The sequence below is a fragment of the Corvus cornix genome, chromosome 19 (genome assembly GCF_000738735.6).
Source record: "Corvus cornix cornix isolate S_Up_H32 chromosome 19, ASM73873v5, whole genome shotgun sequence".
Lineage (NCBI taxonomy): Eukaryota > Metazoa > Chordata > Aves > Passeriformes > Corvidae > Corvus > Corvus cornix.
In genome coordinates, this window is record NC_046348.1 from 6,257,959 (window position 1) to 6,282,657 (window position 24,699).

General features: G+C 52.6%; 2 protein-coding genes across 2 annotated transcripts; both read right to left on the reverse strand.

The window, feature by feature from the left end:
• Positions 1-24: 24 nt before the first annotated feature.
• PRPF8 (pre-mRNA processing factor 8) lies at positions 25-18,210 on the reverse strand. Its single transcript, XM_039562772.1, has 43 exons — positions 18,121-18,210; positions 17,882-17,991; positions 17,639-17,807; positions 16,947-17,111; positions 16,640-16,858; positions 15,733-15,945; positions 15,481-15,606; positions 15,299-15,404; positions 14,620-14,810; positions 14,321-14,440; positions 14,053-14,242; positions 13,750-13,869; positions 13,327-13,461; positions 13,087-13,216; positions 12,547-12,743; positions 12,233-12,439; positions 11,980-12,143; positions 11,537-11,663; positions 11,213-11,405; positions 10,685-10,872; positions 10,228-10,466; positions 9,604-9,750; positions 9,185-9,395; positions 8,981-9,097; positions 8,647-8,894; positions 8,278-8,457; positions 7,734-7,869; positions 7,169-7,338; positions 6,764-6,893; positions 6,425-6,571; positions 6,088-6,248; positions 5,344-5,535; positions 4,511-4,748; positions 4,152-4,280; positions 3,463-3,576; positions 3,176-3,349; positions 2,747-2,940; positions 2,190-2,429; positions 1,962-2,103; positions 1,625-1,765; positions 1,246-1,385; positions 881-1,083; positions 25-317 (listed from the first exon to the last, which is right to left on the reverse strand). Exons 2-43 carry the CDS (start codon positions 17,979-17,981, stop codon positions 163-165), a joined length of 7,008 nt encoding a protein of 2,335 aa, XP_039418706.1. The 5' UTR covers positions 17,982-17,991; positions 18,121-18,210; the 3' UTR covers positions 25-162.
• A 2,014-nt stretch (positions 18,211-20,224) lies between these two features.
• Positions 20,225-24,539, reverse strand: TLCD2 (TLC domain containing 2). The gene is made up of 4 exons (XM_039563042.1): positions 24,125-24,539; positions 23,684-23,766; positions 23,084-23,166; positions 20,225-21,579 (listed from the first exon to the last, which is right to left on the reverse strand). The coding sequence occupies exons 1-4, from the start codon at positions 24,478-24,480 to the stop codon at positions 21,202-21,204; spliced, it is 900 nt and encodes a 299-aa protein (XP_039418976.1). The 5' UTR covers positions 24,481-24,539; the 3' UTR covers positions 20,225-21,201.
• Positions 24,540-24,699: the final 160 nt, after the last annotated feature.

Sequence of the window (24,699 nt, forward strand, 5' to 3'; positions counted from 1 at the left end):
GAGGCGGGACCTCACGGGCAGCGCTCCCGTTGGTACAAATTTATTGAGTAACGCGGAAAGTGGGGAAACAACAACGCGCGGGGTGAGGGGGACGAGCGGGGTACAGTGGAGGGGGGCACACGAACACGCTGTTGAATATCAACAGTACTAAGAGGGGCGGGATTAGGCGTAGAGATCCTCGCGGTCGGCGGAGTAAACCTCCCCCTCCTGCAGCAGAGCGAAGTTGAGGAAGTGAGAGGGGCGGTGGACCTCGTGGTAAAACTCCTTGGGGTTGGCGAGCTGCAGCTCGTACTTCATGTTGGGGTCGTGGCGGACACCTGGAAGAGAGAGAGGGTCATCGCTACTGCCTCCTCCAGCCTTCAGGAGCCTAACAAAGCTCTCCACTCGCCTACGATCATTTCCATGCCAGAAGAGAGAGTTCCAAACCCACAATCATCCCTCTTTAGGTTTCCCCCCCCCGAAGACATTTACAGTCCTTTTGTGCTAGTTGAGGGTTCTGTCACTCTCATTTCCTGACCCCTTCTCCAGCTGCCCGTGGTGTTCATGATACCAGGACCTCCCTACTGGGAACAGCTTCTCTCTTGCATTTTCCATTATCTCTTCTGCTTGACAGGGATTAATTATTCAGTGGCGATAGACCATGCACTACAATCCAGACAGACATGGCATCTATTTTTCCTCTCTATCACTTTGCTCTCTTGCCACCAAAAAAATCATTGAACTGACATCCCAGTGCTGGTACTAAGGAAAGTTCAGGGCACAGTGCTGATATCCCTGCCAGCTGCTCTGAGGAAGCTTTGGAGTGGGTAAGGAACTATTCCCTCCTCCCCAGGCTCCCCACACTGCCTCCTTTTCCCCTCCCCTTCCCAGGCCAGCTCACCCATGAAGTTGTAGTTCCAGGAGCCCTGTGCGGGGACCATGAAGAAGCCGAGGAAGCGGTCGGACAGGAGCATCTGCACCCTCTCGTAGTGGGAGGGGAGGTAACCCTTGGGATTGTTTCCTTTGTCCGTGTTCTGCCGGCCCCACTCGTACCCGCTCGGGGTCAGTTTGTAGGCTGTCAACGTGCAGGAGCCAGGGGTGAAACTGAAAAGGAGAAGACATGAGGCAAGTCAGACTCACCTGGGGCAGAGCAGGGAAAGCAGGAATGAACCAGCAATCCCTTTCTGCCAATTTTATTTTGAGAGTTCCCCAGCACTGCAGCAACACACCCCTGAGAGGGGCACCAGAAGCCTCCCTGCCCCTCACCTGCAGGTGATGATGATGGTCTTCTCCCCATCCCAGGAGGGGTTGTCAGCCATGACCTTGGCATGGGTGGTGACATCCTGTGGTGAGAGCTGAGGGGACTCGTTTGGTTGGGTGTGAATCCATCCCAGAGGTTCCATTTCCTGACAAAAAGAGAGTGGTTTGGAGAAAAATCAAAACCACTTAAAATGAGACCATTTCAAGCCTGGCAAAAAGGATAGAGAGATCAAAGGCTTCCCCCTCACTTGATCTCAATTAGATTTGGCTTCAGGCTGAGCTCTTTCAGTCCTGCAACAAACCAAAGACCAAGAGAAGCTGCCCCACCACCTCAGGTCCTCGTTACTGACCTTCCACCCACCCTGGAAGCTGAACCTCAACTCACCTTGAGATACTCGTGCTGTGGCAGCTGCCCTGGGAGGTGCACGGTCTGGTGTGTCCCCCACTGGGGCACCATCACAATGCACCGGATCTCCTTCACCTGGGGGTTGTCTGGAGGGCTCACTCCATACAGGTAACCTGCAATCTAAAACACACATCTGCCTTAAAAAGCCAGAAGGAATCTCCGTGTAACTGTGAGAGTGGGAACTCCTTAATTGCTGAGGAGATCATCAGAGGGATTCATGTGGACAAACAACAGCAGGTTCCCAGCCCTTCACCAGGAGTTCCCCCCTGGTGTGTTTGAGTGGGGCACAGCTGTAACAAACTCCCTGCACACGCACCTGGGCCCGCAGATCTGAGATGCAGATGAACTTCTTCAACACATTTTTGGGAAGAATGTAGGTGTAACCTGTCTCCTTTATGTCATCTGATGAGACATAGATGTGGTTTGTCCGCAGGTGGAGATTGGCAGCAGAAATTGCTCTGCGAGGAGGAGACCACGATCAGACAGGGCACAAATCCTCCCTGAGCATTCCAACCCTTTCCACCACCCCTGCCTGTCTTCCTACCTGACCCTCCACTCAGTCTTGGAGGAGAAAGTCTGGGTTTCGTAGTTGCTGGTGGTGGAGGTGATGATTTCATCCCCGTGTTTGTTCACCGTGCGGGTCTGTGTGGCTGTCAGCTGTGACTGCTCCTTGGTTTGCTTCTCGATTTCTGCAATCTGCTGCCTCTGCTGAGATGGGGCAGAGATCTCCATGCCCAGGATGATGTCTCGGATCTCTGACTGGGTCAGGGATGCAACATTCACGCTGGAAGAGAAAATCCACCCAGCCACCAAGTCAGGCATTTCAAAATACATTCTGGAGCTTTCTCACCAAGGCACAAGCTCAGAACGTTCACTCTGGGCATTATGATAAATAAACCCACAAGTTTTTAAACGAGAGGGGTCAAACCATGTGATGCTGAGATCAGGCAAGACTTGGTGCAGACATTTTTATCTGCCTTACCAGCAAGTTATTAATAATAACTAGATTCCCTACAAAGCTGAGTTCACTGACACTTGGCCACAGCCCTTAGGGCAGGAAGGAAAGGCTGGCAGGATTATGGCAGCTACACAGTGGCTTACTTGTTCTTCTTGCCATAGTCAGCAAGGATGAGATCCTTCAGCTGCACCTCCACCTTGATCCACTCCTCATCTGTCAGGGTTGGCCAGATGTGGTGAGGCTCAGTGATGGTTGTCTTGTCTGGCTTCAGGATAACTTTGGCTCGATCATTATTCACGTGCAGCGCCCGGAGAATCAGGATCAGACGGGAGAATGCCTTGGAGATGAAAAAAAGATGGAGTTAGAAAGAAGAAAATTAAATATACAAGGCCCTAGTACAGCATTCCTCTGTTTGGGCACATGGGAACTGCCAGTGAAATCCATCTAAAGGAAAATCCAGGCAGATTCAGAGCCAAGTGCTCCCAAACAACAAATCAGAAATATCTGAGGCCTTGGTTCCTGCCTCATTTATCAGCAGCAAAGCAAAATGCAGGAGACATATCTGTGCTTACTGTGTAAGAAGAGATTGTTTTCAGCCAGTCATCATAGAGATTGAAGAGAACCATCTGGGGTTCAGTGGCCTTCAGGATGAGATCACCAAACTTCTCCACTTTCAGACAGGCCTGGAAGGGCAGCTGCAACTCCGAGCCTTTGATCACAATATTGGGGAAATCCAGCAAGTGCACCTGGAGTTTATCAAGAGGGATTAGCTCACAACTAGTGCAGAACATCACAGGACACAGAACTGTCCTGTTATCACCCACAGATTTTACACATCCTCGTGGAGCTGCATCCTTACCTCAAGTGGGTCCAGCATGCCCTTCCGTGTCACTATGATCTGCTTTGGCTGCTCCTCCACGGGAAGGGATCGGATCAAGGCAGCCACTTCTTCAGCAGTCTTCCACTTGGCCAGCTACAGAAAGACAGCAGGGTTAGAGAAATGTCCCCCTGCTCTCCAGCAGTGTCTCCATGTCTCTGGGAACCAGAGGGACGCAAACCAAATTCTAAAATTATGACTGGAATTTATGGCTTGCTGCAGATCAGTGACAAGGCCCAGCATTTCCTCCTTACTGATCACAGAGGGCAGTTCCCATTCCTGGGGCTCACTTACTCCTGAGTGGCTCAGAAGAAACAGCTGGCTACTCCACCTCCCTGGATTTGCCACCTGAGTTTTCTTGCTGCACTGGATGTACAGCCAAGTGCAGAGTGATTTGTGCAACAGGAAGCACAGCACCATTCATCAAGCTCTGCTGGATGATATGGAGCCTTTACACCTCAGAGCCTCAAAATCCTTTCAGCAGCAATGCCTGTGTTCTTCCACTTTTATGTTCCACACTCCTGCCTGCCTGACCACTCGGGACTTTGGAGCTCTAAAGTCATTAAGGAGTAGGAAGATGAAGATCTGTGTGATGTTTTCTGCTAAGTGAGTGTCCCAAGCAGTCAGACCCACCCTGGCTCACACCCAAGGCACAGCCAGGCCCTCCCTACCTGTCCCAGACGCTTCTGTCCTGCCCACACAGATGTGTGGATGATCTTCAGGAAGAGCTGTCCAGTTCTGGGATTGAAGATGAAAATGGCTCCGTTGATGGGTTTTGTGGTCAAATTCCCTTCAAAAGTCTGAGGAAACAAGTGAGAGTCAGAAGTGCAGGGAGATAAATGGAGCCCAGCCACACTTTTACACAACAGCCAACTCTGTGTGCCTTGAGCAGGAGCTGTGTGGGAGATGTAAGAGCTGATCTGTGCACACTGCAAAAATCTGGGTCCGTGTGTTGACTCCCAGTTTTCCATCACGCATGGAAACCTCCACCCCTTTCAGTCCTTCCCCTGAGACAGCCCTCTGGCCTCACCTTGTGGATGGTGACTCTGTACACGTTGGTGTCATCCACAAACCAGATGATCTGGTTGGAGAAGAGCTCCCCATAGTTCTGGGAGGACAGGTAGGGCTCTGTGGGCTCCGAGGAGTAGAGCTGCAGCCCTTTGCGGATTCGTTCCCTCAACACATACAGGGCAGGGTTTGCTTTCATGATTTTGGCCATGGCCTGCTGGATCAGAGGTTTGCTCCCAGGGAACCAGTTCCCATAAGCACTGAAGAAGGAAAACAGAAGACCAAGTTGTTACCATTAGATCTGAAGAGGCAACAGCCACACAAGTCTTTCCATGCAGCAGTCAGGCTCCTTTTGACCAGCTGAAAATACAACTTTGTACTGCAGTGTGACTTCTGTAATGTCCCTGGGAGTTGGTCACCTGTGGTTTTTCTCTACACCTCCTCAGTGGGAAGCCACAGCCCACACATGCTACAGAATCCCAGAAGAGCTGTACCTTCTCTAGCAAACACATTGGAGAATTGATTTCTGACTTTCCCCCTAGTTTCCAGTGAGAAATAGCTGCCCCCACTTGTAGGGGCCTTGAAACAAGGCCTGTCCTTCAGCTCCAAGAACAGTCTGACAGAAATATCCTAAGTAACAAATTATTAATGAACTGGGGGAACTGAACCACTACTATTGAGCAAAACTAGGCAACCTGAGATGCCTTATCCCTCTCACTGCACATCTCCAGCTTCTGCCTTCTCCCCTCATCCTCCTGCCTGGAATACAACCCGGTCTGGAGATGTGCTGAGACAATACCCACAAGCCACCAGTTACAAACCTACAAATTAAAGCACAGAAGGTGCAGCTCTCACCTGTGCAGGTTGTAGGCCAGATCAATGGCGATGAGCACCCCAGTGGGAGAGGGGTAGATGCTCATGTTGTCTGTGGTGTAGTCCAGGAACTTGGCCCTGGCGTAGCGCTCGATGTCGTGGGAATCGTAGTCGCCCCAGCGCAGCTGGATGTCTATCCAATACTTCTGGGTGGTGGTGCTGTCCATCACATCCCTGAGGAGAAAGCAAGCCACAACAAGTTCATCCTGCACAAAACTCTCCTGCAGTAATTGTCACCAAGCATGGACACTGCAGCCAGCTCATATCCACATTCCACCCTGGAAAGGGACTCTACTGTTCTCATCACACAGCAGTGAAGGCAGAGGCTGTTCAAAGGTTTAAACAAAGCAGCAGTGAGTCCACTGCTGTGTAGTCACGAGGATCATCTCCCCCAGGGACTGTCTGGTGAGGATTCAGTGAGAATTCACTTCAGATTCTGGCCCTGGGCCAGCTCAGCTTTGTGGGGTTTCCAGAAGAACCTTCAAGAGCTCAGGGAAAAGTTCACCCAGAGAACAGGAGCAAAGGCAGCGTTGGCGTTCTGCAGAAGGCAGTGCCGGGAGGTGCTGCAACCACCCACCCAAACAACCCTGTGCTTTGCTGGACACAACCTCCAGTGTCCCCAGATAAAACCAACCCTAGATGCCCAAGAGACACAGAGGCTCTGCACGACAGGCTCAGCAGCTCTGCTCTGCAGGAATATCGAGGAGAGGGGAAAGGGAAACTCACTTGGAATCTGCCAGCAATGATGGACGTGACACATTCCACTTGTAGGAAGCAAAGAGAAGGATATCTGCACACGAGGAATTCATCTTGTAGGACTTCCTGGGATGGATTGTCTCTTTCTGCACTGTCTCAATCTCCAGAGCATCCAGCTCTTGATCAAATACCTGGGGAAAAGGCAGTCAAAGATGAGCTGTGTTCAAGCAATCCAGATAAGGAATCTATCCTCAACACTGAGGCAGCCAGGAAAATCCCATTTCCTCCCTTTCTCTGCCAAATTGCTGGAGGGCGACTGATCCTGCTCCAAAAGGGCACAGAAACAAACCAAGCCAACACTGCTCACCTGACACAAATCCATGACAATGCTCTCGTGGATCTTCTGCCACAAGTGAGCTCGGAAAATCTGAATGAGGGAAATCTTCAGCGTGGGGATTTTGCCGTGCATGAAGATCCCTGTCAAATCCAGCTGCACCTGGAACCCAACATACACCTGCAAAGGAAAAGCAGCTGTGAGAACACACAACAGCACGACTGAGGAAGTTTAAAAAATGGAGCATCTCCTGTTAAGGAGGTTTAGTACCTCTGTAAGAGATGTTCTGAGAATTAATTGGATCAATTAACTGCTCTCATCTCAGTGGAAAAGTGGTGTCTGCTCCCAGAGGGACAAACGCCAGGTACTTACATTGGCTCTGTTAATGGTAGGAGACCACCAGAGAGTGAATCTTCTGTTTGGAATTTGGTTCAAACCCGATCTCTGGGCATTTGTCAGCTTCTTCCACTTCATGGATTCCTCAAAGCCACTGGCCTTCTCCCTAGAAAGGGCAGACCATCAACTGCATGAGATGTCCCTCACCTCTGCTGCCATGTGTCACTTGTAACAGAGACAGGAATCAGCCAGGAGCCAGGAGGGTTGCTTCATGCCAAGAAATTTCCGTGGATTTGCAAGAAGTTCAGCTGTAGCTCCCTCCCAGGTGCCCTCACAACTGAACTACACAACGTTCTCAAGTGACCACTGAAAACTCAACAGCAGAAACTCAACAGAATCAGCACAGCCTGAGCCCAGGGCCCACATTAAAGTTCCTCTTACCAGAAGAGACCCTCCCACGTGGGGAAGTAGGTGCCCTTGAAGAGAGTGTGCTCCAAGATCCCTTCCACCCCGCCCAGAGCCTGGATCATGTCTGTGCGGTAATTGTTCAGGTTCCAGAGTTTGCCATCGTGGCGCTGGTGCGTCCACCAGAACGGGTTCTGCTTCAGCACCTGGAGACAACAGCGAGCAGATCATTCACCTGGCTGCACTAATTGTGGGAACCAACATCATGATGATGTCAGTGAACAGGTGAAAAGCCTCATGCCCTCAGTGCCGGGGCACACAGCTCATCTACAACACGAGTTCTGTCAGTACTACTGCACAATTCACAATGGGTGGAATCTCAGGTGATGTTTTTGTCTTTTAGGGACTGGCCTTCTACAGAGCTATCACTAGAGGATTTAAATATATTTTCCCAGTGTTATTAAAACTTACTGTTTTGGAATGCTTGCTTTGAGACCATTTTTTTTTCTCTCTCCTTAATATGCAGTTGCACTAACTGTGATTTTCCCCAATACACTGCAATCTATCAAAATGCTTCAAAAGTGGAAGTACCAGTCAGTACCTGATACTGTTTGAAGTCAGTCCTGACTCTCCATCCTTTATCATAAGCCAGAGTATGCCGGTCCTTCTGGAAAAGGGTGTTAATACGAGGAATCCCCCTGTCCCACGAGTCCTCCAGATCCTCCAGCGTCAGACGCCTGAAGAAAAAAAATCCCCACACTTTGTTACCTCTCAATTTACAGCACTGCATTACTGAGTAGTTCAGCTGATGAGATCACAGAAATGACACAGAGCTCAGGGGACACTCTAAAATGCCAAACACCAGCAAAGTGTTTGCTGTCATCACTGTGAACCCGATGATACCAAACAAGCAAAAGAAAAAGCCCTTGGAAGTGCACAGAACTGCAAATGGGTCTGGTATCAGCTTCTCCTGATGGCCATACCATTTTCCCTTAAGGGTGGCACTTTCTGCCTGCAGAGTCCTCACCTCCTCCAGAGGTAAGAGAGCAGCTTTGCAGGTACCACAGGGTCAGCAAGGTCTCCAAAACCCCCAGACAGCATAAAACTTCCCACTGCTGCCTGTCCTCCCATACACGGACACACACCTGTTCTGGGCTATAGCCTCTTGTCGCTTCAGGGCATACTCTGCCCACACCCTCTGAGAGTCAATGAATTCACTCTCCCATGGCTGGATGTAACGATACAGATTTGGGATGAGCTGGTCCTCCTCATGACTCATTCCCGAGCGGAAGTGAGTGATGCCAACATCTGTCTGCTTGGACCACCTGGAGCAAAGAGACACAAGAATGAGGTAGGAGGAATTGGGACTTCTCTGATCACTGCCATGAGTTACTGTAAAGGCAACACAGCTCTGTACCATGGCATGGTTTAGCACTCTTGGAATATTTTTAGGGGAAAGAGCAGCTAAGAGAACATGCAGCAATTAGAGCAGGAATTAGAGCAGGACAACTCACCTCAGGTCAGACTGAGGGATGAGAACGTGGCCCATGGAGAGCATGCCCAGCCCCCCAAGCTCCTTAGGGGTGTAGAACACCACAGGAGGAAAACGGCTGGGCATTTTGGAATTCAGGCCAATCTTGATCCGAGTCTGGATTTTATTCTCACACTTCACCAGCAAATCAAGCAGCTCCTGAGTATTTACAACAGCTTCCCGAAAATAAGTCATCAAGCCAATCAGAGCTGTATTCCATTTATTGACAATCTAGAAAGAAAAAGAAAGGATCAGCTCCCAGACCACTCCCCAAGCATCTGCAGAAAGCTCTGTCAGAAATCTTCCTCCCCCCTTACCTTAGTGAAGGTTGTGGAGCCAGAGGCCATGAGGATCTGCCTCACTCTGTTGTGAAACCTCTGCATAGACTCGTCATCCACCCGCAGGAAGCACTGAGCCGTGCGCTCCTTGGTGACCTAGAGAGCACAGGCCCATCAGTTCCCTCCTGGGAGCCCCTCTCCAATACATGGGAATCCCATCCAGGGATTGCTCTCCCAGCCCACCTCGTTCTGCAGGTTCCAGACCCCGTCCTTGTGGGTGAACTCCTCGTAGCTGGTGCGGCACTTGGGCAGGATGCGGCACTCGAAGCCGCACATGTTGAACAGCAGGTTGGGGTTGTCCTTGCTGTACACGGACACAAAGCTGTTCTCCCACTGCACCGTGGTCACTGAGCGGGGCAAACGGTTCTTGATATCCCAGAACACAGCACGGCCACTGGAAAACAAGATGTGCACAGTGACACTTAATAATTTGCCCAAGTAACAATTGGGTAAGTTCTCAGAGCTTCTCTAATTTCTCAGGGTTTCAGCATAGACCGCTCACTTCTCACATCCTGAGCACCTATCAGTCTCCAACAGCTTTTTAACAACAACTGATTTCCCCCTTTTTCCTATTCTTCTTCTTTCCCAGCTGCAGCACTTACAGGTTCACGTCGTGCTTCATGAGGCGCATCCGAGCATCCCGGGGCCAGCACTTCTTGTTGTTGTAGCCCACAATGTTCTCGTTGTTGGGGTCTGGGTGCTCTGTCAGGTACCGCTGAATCAGGTCTCTTGCCTCGTCAGCTGTAAACCTGGAAACGCATAAAAAAGGATTTGGAATTACATGATTGACCTATCAACACCAGTCTAGCCAGAAAGGTAAGGATTTAATTAGGAAAAGCTGTTTGTCAGCCTGTTTGAAAGTAACTATCCCATTTTTGTATCTTCACAATGAATGGGGGAATTTCATTAGCACAGAGCAACTCAGGGTTTGCGTTATCTTTCCATGAAAAGACAGAAAGGCTTATTTTACCAGTCTCTAATTTACCAAATTCCTAAACAATTGAGATCTTGACATTATTGTGTTTCTATTGACACAGTGAAGCTGCAGAAAAGCAAACTGAGAAAGCAAGAGGAGACATGTGGACATCCAGTTATCCAGGGAAGTCTGTCAATTCAAATACTCCTGATCTTCAGTAGCAAAGGGAACAAAACCCAGGAGCAGGAGCACACTAATTCTCCCTTGCCTTTGTGTTCACCTGAGGAAAGCAGGGCCCCAGAAATCTCACCTGAAGAAGATGTGAATCCTGTCAATGTATCTGCAGAAGAGGCGAATGGGATGGGCCACCTCCGTGGCAATGTCCTGGAAGCTGAGGAAGTCATTTGGCATCTGGGGAGGCCCAGCCATTTCACTGGCCCGGTGCAGGCCCAGCACCAGCAGGTCCATCACAAGCCCATAGTACTGGACAATGAAGGAAGCAAACTGCAGCCCACGAATAATCCCATAGGAGTTTGTGTGATTCATGTCCTGAGGAGATGAAGGAGAATTGTGAGAAAACACATCACAACACATCAGAAACCTTTCACCTGAGCAGCTGTTCTTTAGCAGGACCCAGAAGGGGTTTTTTTACTCCCCCATTACTTTTCCCTGGCAAGTCTTGTGTTCTTTCTTTGCCATGGGTCCAAAACCTCCTCCCCCACGAGTCCCTTTTACTACAAACCCCCTTTCCTGACAACAACCATCACCTTGTAGTTGATCACCACGTTGTTCTTGGCTGTCATGTAGTCAGCAATGTTGTGATCAACGATGAGACGCAGCAGCCTGTTGAGTAAGGTCAGGTCAATCTTCTCATACATCTTCTCAAACCGAGATTCCAGCATCACGTTGCACTCCCCTTCACTCGTTTCCCAAACATCCTGCAGGTTATTAATGCCTGAGGGAACAAACAATGTTCTGTTATCTGACACATCAGAGCACAGAAACAGCCCCTGGGTACAGAAACTCAACACAGGTCCTGTAATGCTTGATTTTTCAGGCTCTAGATCTTCCAGTCTATCCAGAAACAGGAGGAAAACTATGTAATCAACTGTAAATGCTGTGCAAGTTGTCCTCCTCCAGTATATAAGTATGGATTAACCTACAAAATACATCTCTGATTGCAATTATTGACTGCAAATTGCAAAGATAAAAATTCAGCTCCCAAGGGGACTCATAGGACACAAGTTCCCCCATAGGAAAAATCATTTCTGCACGGAATCCAAGAGCCCACTGACCTTGGCACCACTTGTACACCAGCAGTGGGGGTGGTTCAGTGTCAGCAGGTTTGATCCAAGGAGGGAAGAGTCTTCGCTTATCAGCCTCATACCACAAGTACTGATCCAGATAAGCATCTGTGATCTTCTCCAGGGGCTCAACGTCATAAACAGGGACCAAGTGGCTGTAGAGATCCATGAACTCGATTCCCACCTTAAAAAAAAAAAAAAAAAAGAGGGGGAAAAACTGAGGCTGATAGTTAAGAGGAAATACCCAAGTTTTTGTGCCACTCAGCTTCTGAATGCAGCATAACATGGCTGGGCTTTCACCAGGCTTTCACTCACCTCCTTGAAGGCTCTCTGAGTCAACAGATGTCGTTTGATTCTGGACAGAGCTTCGTGGGGATTATCATAAGCCTGCTCAATCAAGCCCAGCTCCTCTCTCTGTGACTGATTCAGGCGTGACTTCACACTGAAAACAAGGGAGAACAGCTCAGCGCCTGCACAGGAACAGCCTAATGGCCATTTAACTGCATTAAACTGATGAATGATGATGTTCAACCTGTAATTCTTCACAATCCACATCCCCAAACTTAGAAGCATGGCAGTGGTTTTGCCCAAGTGGCAGAGTCAGTAAGAACTCCCAGTTAAGTTGGCAGTACAAACAACAGGCTTTATCAGATCATCAGGATAAATTTTACACCATACTCAGTCCCAGGAATAACAGCTAACAAAACAGAAACCTTTCCCAGTGCCCCTGAAGATCAAGATCATTTCCCACTGCTTACCTGTAAGCTTCCTTCAGCCTCTCCAGGGCTAAGATCAGCAACTTGGTGTCGTGCTTGTAGGACAGTGGGGGGAAGGGAATGGGGGAGAACCTCCTGCTCTCCAGCCAGTGCACTGTGGTTGTGTACACAGCAACGGCCTCTTCTGCTGTGATGTAAGGCCCATCCTGCAGAACCACACCACCAGAATTAATCAGTGAAAGCTTTCCTACAAAAACAGCATTAATTTGGGCAATTTCAGGGAGGACAGAAGTACCTTTAGGTAGTTATGCTGCCGTTCCTGCTCAGCTTTCAGGTAGAGTCTGGTCAGCCTGCCCAGGTTCTTCTTACAGACGGTTTTGTCGACAGTGGCTCCCCGGCGGATCCGCTCCCGGTTGTAGTGAGCTGTGTTTGTCCACCAGTCAGCTTTGGCCTTCACGTACCTCAGGATCATGTTCTCAATAGGAGTTGGCAGCCCTGGCACCTGGGGAGGGACAGGAACTTGAGGGAAGCAGTAGTGGCAACCTCCCTGCGAGCAGTTCCACTTGGGAGATGTTAAAATTGAACCCAAAGGCCAAGTGAGAGATTTACCTTCCAGGGAATATTGGCCTTCCAGCACCGCCAAGCCTCGCTCAGGTGCTGCAGGATGGTTCTGGCTTTGTTCTGTTTGATCCCTTCTGGCATCATGTCCAGGATGTCATGCATCACAGCTGCCCTGAGCTCCAGGTCGAAGTGAGACTCCACGCGCTGCTTCGTGACAGTCTTTGCGACACCCTTCGAGTGACGGCCTGGAAAAAGCAAAGTCCTTCAGGAATTCTGACACCACTGGGCAGTGATTCTCCTTCTTCCTAATTCAGGAGTGCATGGAGGTGCAGGATGTCTGGAGAAATTACACTGCCAAGACTCTGGAGTAGATGATTAAGTAGCTGTGGAGCAGGGAATCCCACTTCCACTCAGAATCTATTCTGGGGGCACAGAACTTGTAAGAGCTCTAAACTGGTCAATAGCTCTTAGCACTGGCATGGAGCATGGATAAAGACCACCAGTGTAAACAGAAAAGTGGCTGGCAAGCAAACAGTATTAATCTTTACCACACACTCCTCCCACATGCAGGATTTACAGGGTGCTGACCTTCAAACTGCCTGGCCAGCAGATTCCCCAGCCAGCGTTCCAGCAGCGGGGTGATGCCCCTCATGAAGAACAGCCACACTCTCCAGCCTGGAGCCCAGAAACCACAGCCAGGACCTTTGCCCACAGGCCCCTGGAAGAACAGAGACGTGGTAAGATCAGGTTATTTATTGACACTTCAGAATCCCTCCCTTGTTCCTCAGTTTACACAGGGTCAGTATCACATGGAAAGGTGGAACTTACTGTGTTAAACCTGTAGTAGATGAGATGTTTCAGGTCCTTGCACATTCGAATCTGCCTCATCAGTTTGTATTTGTACCGGTACATCCCCGTGAGCTGACCCACGTGGGCAAAGATGTACTGCAGGCCATCTGCCAGCTGAGACATGGAACACAGTCAGTGGTAACAATCAACACCTCAGACATCACCTCCAGCAGCCAGGTTTATTGGACAGAGCATATCAGGCCACACAAAGCTCCTAATGCTGGCTCAGACAATGATCAATTCTTATAAAGTAATATAAAAGCAGAATTTCAGACAATGCTGCAACATTTAGTCTTTGTGCATCCCACAGATGCTATTTTCCATAGAAAATATGCCAATTCTCTTCTCAACTTCCTCTCACCACATTAAAAACAAACAAACCACAAAATGAAAAGAGCCTACCTGAAATGCATCCACATTTCCCAGTCTGTACTGGACGTGGCTGTCCACCACCAGCTTAGTCAGCCGCAGGACCTCTCGGCACAGATGGAAAGCGTTCCCAAAACGGGATTTTTTTCTTTCCTGAATAAGACAAAATATTCAGAATTTATGTAACAATGTCACAGAAGAATGAAACAACTCCAATTTGATGAGTCTGTACAGCAACTGAGCAGCTGAGGCACTGTGGCCTCTCTTTCTTCACTGGCTACACAATGACCTTCAGGTAAACTCTGCTCTTGTGTACTACAGCACACGGACTGATACCTTAGTGGTGAGGGTCTTCACGGGCTTCAGGTTGAAGTTGTAATCCAAGTGAAGGTAATTCAGGTTCTTTCTGTGGATCAGCAAGTTCAGCATGTTGTAGCCCTGGCGACACACCTGCAGGCCAACTTCCACCCAGTCCAGCTTGGTTGACTGGAAAAACTTGGTAGCCTTGAAGGAGCGGAACAGGTACCTGGAGAGAGCAGAGACCACAATCAGCTCAATCCCCTACACAGATCAGCAGCTCCCCCACTGAACAGACCCCACTCACCTCTTCTTCTGGGCCTTGGGAGGTCTGTGTTTGAGGGCATTCAGGACATAGTATTTCAAGAGCTTCTGGTAGGAGACTCTCACCTTGACTGGCTGTCCTGCCGGGCAGTGCTCGCGGTACCTATGGATAAACCACACTCCAATGCCTCAGCTAACTCACATTCCTCAGAGGAAAGTCTCCAGAAATTCTCCTAAAATCTCTAGAAGCTAGTCACCATGATGTCTTTATTTCATTTTCATTGTAACAAGGTGATAATGCCATGACCACTAGATCAGCCCTGAACCCAGGACAGAACTCACCAGTTCTTCACCAGTGGGATGTCAAGAGCTCTCCGGGTCCTGCCAGACCTCAAATTGAAGGGTCGTGGGGCCCACAGCAAGGCAATGCCATTGGCTGTGTTATCAGTGTAGAGAGGGGTATCCTTCAGGAAAGGTTCCACAAACTCTGGCAACTCAAACTCTTCATCGTCATCAGGCAGTGGTTCCTGGCTCTGAAATACAGAAGCACCACACAAGGTGTTTCCTGGTTGCTTCAGCTCAGTTTTCTGAGTTAAGCAAGTAAAAAAAGCCTTCTCTTTGCTCTCATGGAAGAAGTGTGGCTGTACTGAGCATGAGAGAAGCAAAAAGCACTCAACAAGGCAAACTGTGGCTACTAAAGCCCGAGTTAGGTGTTACAGAGGGAACTTCAGAGATACCAGTTCCATGAACACACCAAGGGCAACCAGAAAGATAAATAATCTGTCAGAAGACCCTAACACTGTTAATCAGACATTGAGCTTGATCCTACAGAAGCCAAAGGAAATGACTTTGTGCAACTCCAGAAATAGAAAAAGACTAAAATGACAACGGTGGGGTATTTTGTCAAAGGGCTTGTGCCTTCTCCTGAAATATCTATGCTTGTGTGCTGCTATCAGAACCAAGAGACTAAAGCCCCCTACTCCCACACATAGGGTTTATCACAGTAAACCCAGTGACTCACCTTGACAGAATGTCTGTGTGAAATGGGGTTGATCAGAGGATCGAAGTAAAAAGCTGGGAGATCAGGATCTTCTGTTTTAATGAAAACAACATTTGGAGTATGGTACCTACAATAAAAAATTTGCATTAGAGCCTCTGACAGCCTTTCCCTCCTCTCCTGGCTCTGGAGGCTGCTGCACTTACCAGGTGAGGTGGACATGGTGTGGCAGGTTGTTGTACAGGTACGGGAAAGCAATTTTGTACTCTGTCCTGATGGGCTGCCTGATGATAATTTTGTTGATGTCATTAAATTCATTCCAGTCTTCATCCCTTAAATGAGACAAGAAATTGTTATGCAAGCATTCAGGGTGAGAGAGATGAACACTTGTGACTGAAAACATACCATCAGCCCTTTCCTAGATAACCACTGATCTCTCTCCTAAACCCAACACTTACTGAAGATTGATGTCTCTGACAAGGGGCTCAAACTTGGGACCTCCAGGAATGGCCATGTTCAGTGCCTTGGAAGTGAAGAAGGCTTTGAGGTCGAACAGGTAGAAGTAGTTGTCATCCACCAGGTCAGTGAGCAGCTGGTTGGCCAGGCGGTACAGGGTGGACATCATGGGGAGGGTGAACTGCCAGCGCTGGTACGTGGAGCCATTGACATACCTGGGAAGGACAGAGCATGGACACTCCAGACACAGCCACAGCACAAGCAAAGGACCAGAAATAACCAAACGCCTTTTGCCACCTGTCATTTATCAAGGACAGGTAACACGTGGGCGCCTCTAGGCTGAAAGAAAGGCTGCAGCACTGTTAAGAGACCACTTCTGGACTCCTCCTGCCCAGAAAATGCTGACTGCTCCAGTTCCTCTCCTCCTCTGTGTCCAAAGTGACACAGAAGATCTGTGCACCTTTAGCAAATATCAGTTTCAAATTCCAACTAGACAATCCAGGCTCTCAGCTTTACAGCATGGCCAGAAACATCAGTTTTAACAGCCCTCCAGGACAGAGAGACCTTGCTGGATGCTGAATCATAGAATCCCAGAATGGTTTGGGTTGGAAGGAACCTTAAAGCTCATCTTGTTCCAACCCTTCCACCTTCCACTATCCCAGGTTGCTCAGAGCCCCATCCAACCAGGCCTTGAACACCTCCAGGGATGGGCCAGCCACAGCTCCTCTGAGCAATCTGCAGGCAAAGATGCAGCTTTACAACACTCAGGTTCTCCTTCCCACCCTTGAGGGAAGGTTTTTCTCTCCTCACCAACATCACACAAAGGTTACACACTGCTCTGTACAGGTAATCCATACGTGGTTTGTTTTCTTCCCTTTCCCAGTAAATTGTGCTACCACAGCCACGTACTTCCTATTGTCCTTCAGAGGCTGGTGGTCATAGAACCAGTCCAGCACAGGGGCATCCTCCTCTGGATCCAGCTCCAGCTGAATGGCTTCCAGGGGCTCCACATCCAGGATGTTATCAGCATAATCCAGAGGGGGCTCTTCATCATCAAATGGGGGGAATCTCATCCTCTTGAAGTGACGCCTGTCCCTCTTCTCCCGCCTCATCATAATCCACATGGACCTGCAGGAAATCAGCGGAACATTAAACACGGATTTTATGGTGTATGCACAAGGCTTTGTCCCACCTGGATGAAGCAGAAGGCACCTACCCCCACTGGGCAATGTAGACAGGCTCGATGACCCAGGGGATCTCGTTGACAAAGGAGATGGCGCCGGTGATGTGGTACAGGACAGGAACGTCTCGGATTTGCTCCCAGGGCATGGGCATGTTCTCCAGGAGCTTCAGCACAGCATGAGGCATGTACTTCAGAGCACTGCAACCACAAATCAAGGGAAACCACGCTGGAATGGATCTCAAGAACAGCCATCCACCTGCCACAAGCCCAACTACCTCCCAGTTTTCCCTCCTGCAAGCTGCTCATCTGACCTGTTCAAAAGGCAAATCCGTGAACTCCCCACTCTACCTTTGTACTAGCAAAAGGTTTTCTACTGATTTAGCTCTCATAAATGTTACAAACAAAAATTGAAGTTTTAAGTGGGTTTTTTGAAATTTTTATGGGTAATGGTAAGTTAGTGCAACAGACCATGATGTGCATTAGACAGATCTCTGCACCTGAACAGCCAAGAAGCACTCAGGATGCTTTTCAATCTTGCAAAAAACATATGTTGGCTATTTAATACTCTCTCCAACTTCTTTTAAACCAATGTGTTATGCAGGGTAATGTTTCTTCTCATAAATTCAAAGCAACAACTCCTTTTGCTGATCCACTTCAACAACTACCAAGGCAGCAGAGGCGGATCCCCGGACCTCCCCCTCTGTCACACACCGGGGGTCCCTTACCCCAGGTAGACGCGCTTGTCGTGCCGGAACTTCCTATTGGTCATGTCGCCGTGGTCGCGGATGATTTTGCGGACATGCTCAGGGGGCATGTCCTCCTTCTGCGCGTCCACGAACCCGAATTTCCTCTTCTCCGCATAGCGCTTGGCCTGCAGCTGCTGCCACTTGCGGGCTGCGGGGACACAGAGGCGGCGGGTCAGGCCTTGTCCCCCGCGGAGGACCTGGGGTGTCCGGGGCCGTACCCACCTTTCTCCTGCAGCTTCTCCTCGGACATGTAATCGGGCAGCGGCGCCAGCGGGTTGGGCACCGGGGCGCAGCCGCCGCGGTACGGGAACACGGCGGCCATGGCGACGCACCTGCGGAGAGGGTGCAGAGGGGCTCAGGGCGAGGTACGGGACCACGACAAGGCCGCCGCCGATCGCTCCCTCGCCACTCCCGCCCGCCTCGGGCCCAGCCTGGGCCCGCCGCTCCCCGTTCGCCCTCACCGGTAGCCGCAGCCCCCGCGCTCCCCCACCACAATGGCGGCCCCGCACCGCCGCTACCGCGCCTCGGGGACCCGGATGTAGGCGGGACGCGCAGCACCGGCTGCCCAATCAGCTTTCAGGAAGTCTCACAGACAGCAGGCGTAGCCTATCGGAACGCGGAAGGGGCGGGGGCGGGACTGAGGGCGGAATAGGGGGAAAAGTTGCGTCCGGCGCACACTTCCGGTGTGGTGTCCCGCTTTCCCCGGTCCCGCCCTCCGCGGCTTCCGATTGGCGGAGAGGGGCGGCGGGGACAGCGCGGCGCCGCCTCTGATTGGACAGAGCCTGGCGCAGCGCACTCGGCGCTGCTGTAGGGGGCGCCCCGGGGCGGGGCTGTGTGCGGCCGGGCTGCCCTCACGGAGGGCGGTAGGGGCGGGGGGTCCCGCAGGATTTCCCCTCAGACCAAAGCTGCCAGCAACTGGGACTCTGGCTGCCCTTGGAGTGCCAAACGCCACCTCCGAGCTGGCGTCAAGAAACTGTGTGGCTGAGTTTGGTTTCCCGTGGAAAAGGGCCAGCGCTCGCCTCCCGGCGGCTGTGGCCGGTCCAGGCGCCTGTGGCCGGGAGCGGGGTGCTGCCCTCAGGGGAGCGTCTTGGGCGCATCCCGGACACATCCCGCTGATGTCCCCTGTGGAGCAGCCTGGGGACATCCCCCACGGGGCCTGTACGTCCCCTCAGCGGGGCTGAGCCCATCTCAGCCAGCCCCCGTGCTCCAGGCAGGCAGGGGGATGCTGCGTCCCAGTGATGCCACTCCCCGAGCGCTGCCCCCACGGCCACGCTATGGCCCCTAATCCCCCAGCAAATAGCCACCCACCTCGTTGCCTCCTTCCTGCCTCTCTCCAGGAGCACAGGTCCACCCCAGGCCTCAGTGCTTGCCCAGCATCTGTGAAAACGCGAGGTCCAGCTCACTGTAAGTGGGTTCAATATGTTGCCAAGGCCACTCAGCAGCCGGGCAGCCACTTGTCTTAGGGTTTTGCCGGGGTAGGGGCTCCCATGAGGAGAGGGGTTTGTTCTGGAGGGATATTGGCTCGTGGGATGAGGGTGAAAGGTGGGGTGAGTGGGTGGCAGACTGGGGTGTTGCTCCCCAGCAATTAATTCCCTGATCGAGATGCTCCTTCTAGCCCTGTGACCCCCTGTATGGGGGGGGAATAGAAGGGTGAGTCCTTCCCAAAACCCTTCAAGCCAAGGCTGTGGCACTTTTCCTTGGGATGGACAAGCGCAGGTGACCTCAGTGACCTGCAAAGCTGCTGCTTATCCCACCTTAGCCCTGTGGGAAAATCACAGCAGATTAAGAGGTGCCCAAAACAGGCTCCCCAACCCCACGTGCCCGGGGTACAGGACATCCACGTGACAGCAGGAATGTGGGAACACAATCCAGGCCTTGAGAAAAAACATCTCTGGTGTGGGCAGAGGCTGGAGAGCAGAGGCAGCGTTTTTAGCAGATGCAGAGGTTGTGCTAAGGGATCAGCAGAGCAGCTCCTGGAAAACTGGGAGTACGTGGCTCAAACCAAAGAGAAAGCCCTGGGTGACAGTTCTGCTCCAGCTGGGAGCTGTGAGGGGCACACAGGCACCTCAACACTGCCTGAGGTGACAAACCCAAACCTGGAGCAGGTGTCCGCAGCACCTGGAAGCTTCCCTGCTCTCCACAAATAGAAACATAAGCAGCTTTGGCCATGCATTGTTTCCAGCCTCCAAACTGCCCACAGATCACTCATCTTTCCCTGCCCAGCAGGAATGTGTATCCCTCCTCAAAACATGTGCCACCCTCTCTGAGCAGTGCCTTGTTCCAGCCTGTCCCCAAGCTCTTCAAACCAAATGGGAGATTTTGCGTTAAAGCTTATTTGCCACACAAAGGAAATGTGACTGGTCCAGTGGATTTCTCCAGACTGGTGCATGTAACCCCAAGTGGGATGATCTTGTTATATACACAGTGCTGGGCTGCTGGGAAACAATCCAGTGTGTGAGAATCGGTGGGGAAAAGGAAATGTGGAGTAAAATACATGTAAAAACCTTTGTCTTCCTCCACAGAAAGGAGAGGGGCAGGGAAAAAAGCCCAAAACAGTAAGAAAGGTAGAGTGTGCCAGTGTACAGTGTATTTTCACTCCATGGCAGGGAGACACAGGGTAAGGACTGTGCTAAGCAGTGACACACCCCCAGAGTGGGCTGGGATGCTGAGTCCTTTTGTCCCCTCTCAGTCCCTTCCCCTCAAGCCATTTCATTTGCAGCCATTTATTAAAAGCTCGTGTTAGTAAGAGCCTTTGCTGCCAGGTGAGAGTGTTACACTGGGCTCTGCAGCATGACTTGTCATTCCCAACAGATGCCTGAATCCTAAAAGCTGCCTGAAAACCCCACATCTGTGGGAAGTGACCATCACACAGCATCCTCCCTCCAGCCACTTGCGGTCTCCCACGCTCATTTATGGGCACTTAAAATTATCTGGGGACAAAACACCATGAAAAATGCTCCAGTCGTCAGGAGAGGTTGGGGCTGCCCCCGAGCTGGACCCCACAGCGGGCAGCAGCCACCCAGCCAGGTCTCAGCCTGAGACAGTCTCCTCAGAGAGGGCTCAGTGCAGAGTTTGGTTTTTACTGACCGTTGCCTTGGAGCCTGTCTTGCCTGGTGGTGTTCCCATGGGAGATGCCATGGAGGACACAGCGTCCTGTGGCTGATGGGACGCTGGGGGCTGCAGCACCAAAGGGGTTGGAAACACCCTGTGGTGTTGGGATGTCCGGAAGAACAGTGGGGAAACAGTGCTGCTCTGTCCCCTTCTCATCTCAGCGGTGCCTCAGGGAGCTGTGAGAGCTGTTGAGGCTTCTCTGAGCAGCTCCCAATTGTCCGACCACATCATCCAAAGGCGTTTGGGGAGCAGAGCCACAGTGCCTGGTCCACGAGCACCTCCTCTGCTGCGCAGGGCCCAGGATCTTGAGCCACAAGAAAAGCCTGGATGCTCTGTCAGTGCAGACCCTCCCTGCAAGGTACTGAAATAGCCACGTTCACCCTCCACTTGCTCCATGGGCTTGGCACTGCTCCCCCTCGCAGGTGAGGGGGCTATTCCTCCTTCTCCCGCTGCACATCCCGCCTGGATTTGAAGAAGTCGCTCCGCAGCAGGCGGTAGAAGAGGATGATGTTCATGGGTGTCATGATTGCCATGCCCACTGTGCCCACAGCGTAGGTGGCCGGGGGCACATTCTGGCGATTGAGGAAGAGCCAGTGGGTCATCCAGGCCAGCGTGGCGATGCGGAACACCACGTAGGTGCCCAGGTTGATGACGCTGTTGAGGCGGTAGCAGGTGGTGTGCACCAGGTTGGCCATGAGCAGGATCTGCCGCAGGTGGAGGAAGATGGAGTTGATCTCCACCAGCAAAGCCACGAGGGCAAAGCCGACGTACTGGTGGAGCAGCACTGCAATACCAAAGCAGACAATCACCTGGGAAGGAGAGACAAGAGGGGCTGAGCCCAGGGGCTGGTTGCTCCCAGCTGTTGCAAGCTGGAACTCTCCACGCTTGGGCACAGAATGGAGCAGAGGTGGAAAAGACCATCTGCAGTGCCAAACCACTGGTCATCCCTGCAGCATTGCAGCCTCTGGCACCTCTTTACCATTGCATGAAACCTGAGTGGGTTTTTTTGTTCCAGCAGGAATAGAAGGAAAACAACTCTCTAAGCCCCAGGCTGAGACAAAGCAGCCTGACCTAACCCTGCTGTTTGTGGCCTGGGGAATGCAGCCCATTGTGGCCCAGCAGGTTTTTCCACACACAGTGAATGGACAGGAAGGGAGACTGTAGCCCAGGGCTACGGCTGCTGCTGGCTCAGGGCTTCTCCCCAGAACAGACATCCTGCAGGGATTAGGTGGTTTTGGTGCATCAGAGAGCCCCATGGGATGCCCCCATCGTGGCCTGAAGCACCCTGGAGCTGCTGGGTGCTGCAGCAGAGGACAGGGCTGCTGGGGACAGGATTCCTGCCCTGCACCCTCCCTGCCAGGCAGGGGGACAGGCTCTGCCTGCCCATGCTTCAGCACACTCAGTCCTTTGGTTTATGCTATTAATGCTGTTCTCTGTATGGGCTCTGTAATGAGATTATCTGCTCCCTGCTCGTTAAGTCACTGTCTTGGCTTGAATTAGCTCTATTGTGGAGATGAACTTTCGGCTCACCAGCAGCAGCCAGCAGAGCCCCAGGGCTCACTGAGAGAGCAGGTCTGACCACTGCCTCCCCTGACTCATCCCAGGTGAGTGTCAGCACTGTCCCTGTCCCCCTCCCCAGGCCTTGCACACCCCTGAGCCTCCCCTGAACCCCGCAGCATCTCTGCTGCTCAGCTCTAGGCTGTGCCACCCCCCTGTCCTGCAGCATTCACAGTCTCAGCATCACAGAATTGTTTTGGTTGGGTCGAACACTCTGGCACCTGGGCATCAGAGGTGATCAGAGAGAAACCCACAGTGGGCACAGCAAGACAAGCAGAAGGCACTGGAGCGGGAGTCCTGCACCACAGCTGCTCCAGCCACACCAGCCCCAAAGGAGAGGAAAGCACCCTAGGGAGCGGGAGGTGGATGGAGGGGGTGTGCAGCCCTTCCTCGAAGGTGCTTAAGAGGGCAAGAGCCACAGGAGGTGAGCTGCTCACCTGTGCCAGCGGGGACACCTGGGTCACTGCTGTCAGTGACACTGTTGTGGATCAGCCCAGCTCTCTGCCCCCATACTTTATGTACACATAGTTTTTTCCTACCCCATTTTTGGGTGCCTTTCTGCAAATCCTCAAAGAGTACAGAGCCCTGCAGGATGAAAAGGAGCTCCCAGCCCTGCTGTCTGGGCTGCTCTCCCCAGGAAATAAAATCAGAGATGTTTTGTGGCAGGAAGGAAACGCCCACACTAACAACAGCAGGAGCCCCACTCGTGTCCCCTATCCCCAGCCTCGCTGGTGGTACCTGTGCTGGTGCACTCACCACAGAGTGATGAAAGAGCAGCTCCCAGGACTGATGAAGCTTCTGATTGCATAACATGTCCACAAAGTCTTCAAGGAAATAACCTGGGGTCAGGGAGTCCATGAACAAAAAGGGGGTCAGGAAGGGCTGTGCCAGCGAATCCCCCCTGCCCCAGTGGGCTCTGCACCTGACTGGGCTGGGCAGCTCCCCCAGGGAAGTGATGGTCACATCCGTGTGGGTGGGAAGTCACACACAGAACAGGATCACACACAGCAAAAGAAGGAAATTGGTGTGTTTTGAGTGCCTCTCGCAATCACTCTGTACAACATACTCCCAGGAAGAGGCACCAACTAACTCCACCAACCCCATGTGGGCACGTTTGGGATGCCCCAAGGCCTGGCTCCCCCCGAGGACGGTGGAGGGCAGCCCGGTGCCCAGTACCTCCTGGCTGCGGGTGCCGTGGGACAGAAAGGAGCCACTGTCCTTTGCCAAGAATAGGGCGATTGTTTGAGGTGCCTGAGACATCGCGACATGGCTCGAGGGGCTGGTGTCAGGCACCGACGAGCGCGTGAAGACCCCCCGGGGGACAGAACAGGGCACAGCCCACTCGCCACACCTCACCTACAGACACGGCGACCAGGCTGTGCGCCCCGGGCGGGTGTGTGCCCACCAGGTCCTTGGACAGCTCGGGGTGGAGGTAGAACCTGTGGGGAGAGAGACTGTGAGTGTCAGGCAGTGCCTCTGCTTCCCCATTTCCATCCCAGTGTCCCCAGTACCCACCTGGTGCTACCGACCCCCCCGGAGACCTCTTGTCGCCCTGCTCCACCCACAGCCACCTGTTTTCCCTGGAGACTCCCTATCCCCTGGTGTCCCTCGGACCTTCCTCCCTCTCTCAGTGCCCCCCAGTCTGCAAGTCCCCACGCTCCCCAAGGTCCCCAACACCCCCATTTCCTTTCGTGCCCCCTTGGCCGCAGGTTCCCGTCGGGGTCCCTGGACGCCCCATTCCCTCCCAGTGTCCCCCGGGAGCCCGGTGTCTCTCCGGGGCTCCGCGGTGCCGCTCACCCGGCCAGCGCCCCGCCGCCGCTGAGCACGCTGTGCGCCAGCGATGTCCAGATGTTGCGCCACTTCCAGCGGTTGCGCCGGGCCGAGGGCGGCGGCGGCACGAGCCGCTCCAGCCCCCGGTTCAGCAGGCGGAAAGCGGCGAAGGAACCGGCCACCACCAGCAGCCCCGGCTGAAAGCCATGGGCATCCAGCGGCCCGCTGCCTTCCCCGGGCTCCCATGGGACCGGCCTCGCTGCCCGACGGGGTCCGCCTCGCCCAGCCCCGGAGCCCGCCCTGGGCAGCGGCACCGCCCCGGGCACCGCCCCGCCCTGCCCCGGCCGCGATGCGCATCGCCCGGGCGGGGGCACAGCGAGCATCGCCCCCGAGGGGAAGGGTCGGGGGCCGCCCCGCTGCTGGGGCTGGCAGTTCCCGCATCCCCCCGCGCAGGGATGCGGACACGCAGCGGCAGCGCTTCCCGTCGGGGCGTGGGACACGGAGAGCGGGAGGACGGGAATTGAGCCCCCGGGGATGTATCCGCCTTCCCCGGCATCGCACGGCAGAAGCGGCGCCAGCCTGGAGTTGGCTGAGAGCGTGGC

What these genes read in the sequence shown, in the direction of transcription:
- PRPF8 (XM_039562772.1), bottom strand. Translation starts at nt 17,981, where the DNA reads ATGGCCGCCGTGTTCCCGTACCGCGGCGGCTGCGCCCCGGTGCCCAAC. An exon ending in CTCAGAGAGCCTTCAAGGAG is followed by an intron (nt 11,406 to 11,536) that starts GTGAGTGAAAGC and finishes TTTTTTTTTAAG; the next exon opens with GTGGGAATCGAGTTCATGGA. An exon ending in TTGTCATGGATTTGTGTCAG is followed by an intron (nt 6,249 to 6,424) that starts GTGAGCAGTGTT and finishes CCTTTTCCCCAG; the next exon opens with GTATTTGATCAAGAGCTGGA.
- TLCD2 (XM_039563042.1), bottom strand. Translation starts at nt 24,480, where the DNA reads ATGCTCGCTGTGCCCCCGCCCGGGCGATGCGCATCGCGGCCGGGGCAG. An exon ending in CCTGGTCGCCGTGTCTGTAG is followed by an intron (nt 23,167 to 23,683) that starts GTGAGGTGTGGC and finishes CCCTGACCCCAG; the next exon opens with GTTATTTCCTTGAAGACTTT. An exon ending in TGCTCTTTCATCACTCTGTG is followed by an intron (nt 21,580 to 23,083) that starts GTGAGTGCACCA and finishes TCTCCTTCCCAG; the next exon opens with GTGATTGTCTGCTTTGGTAT.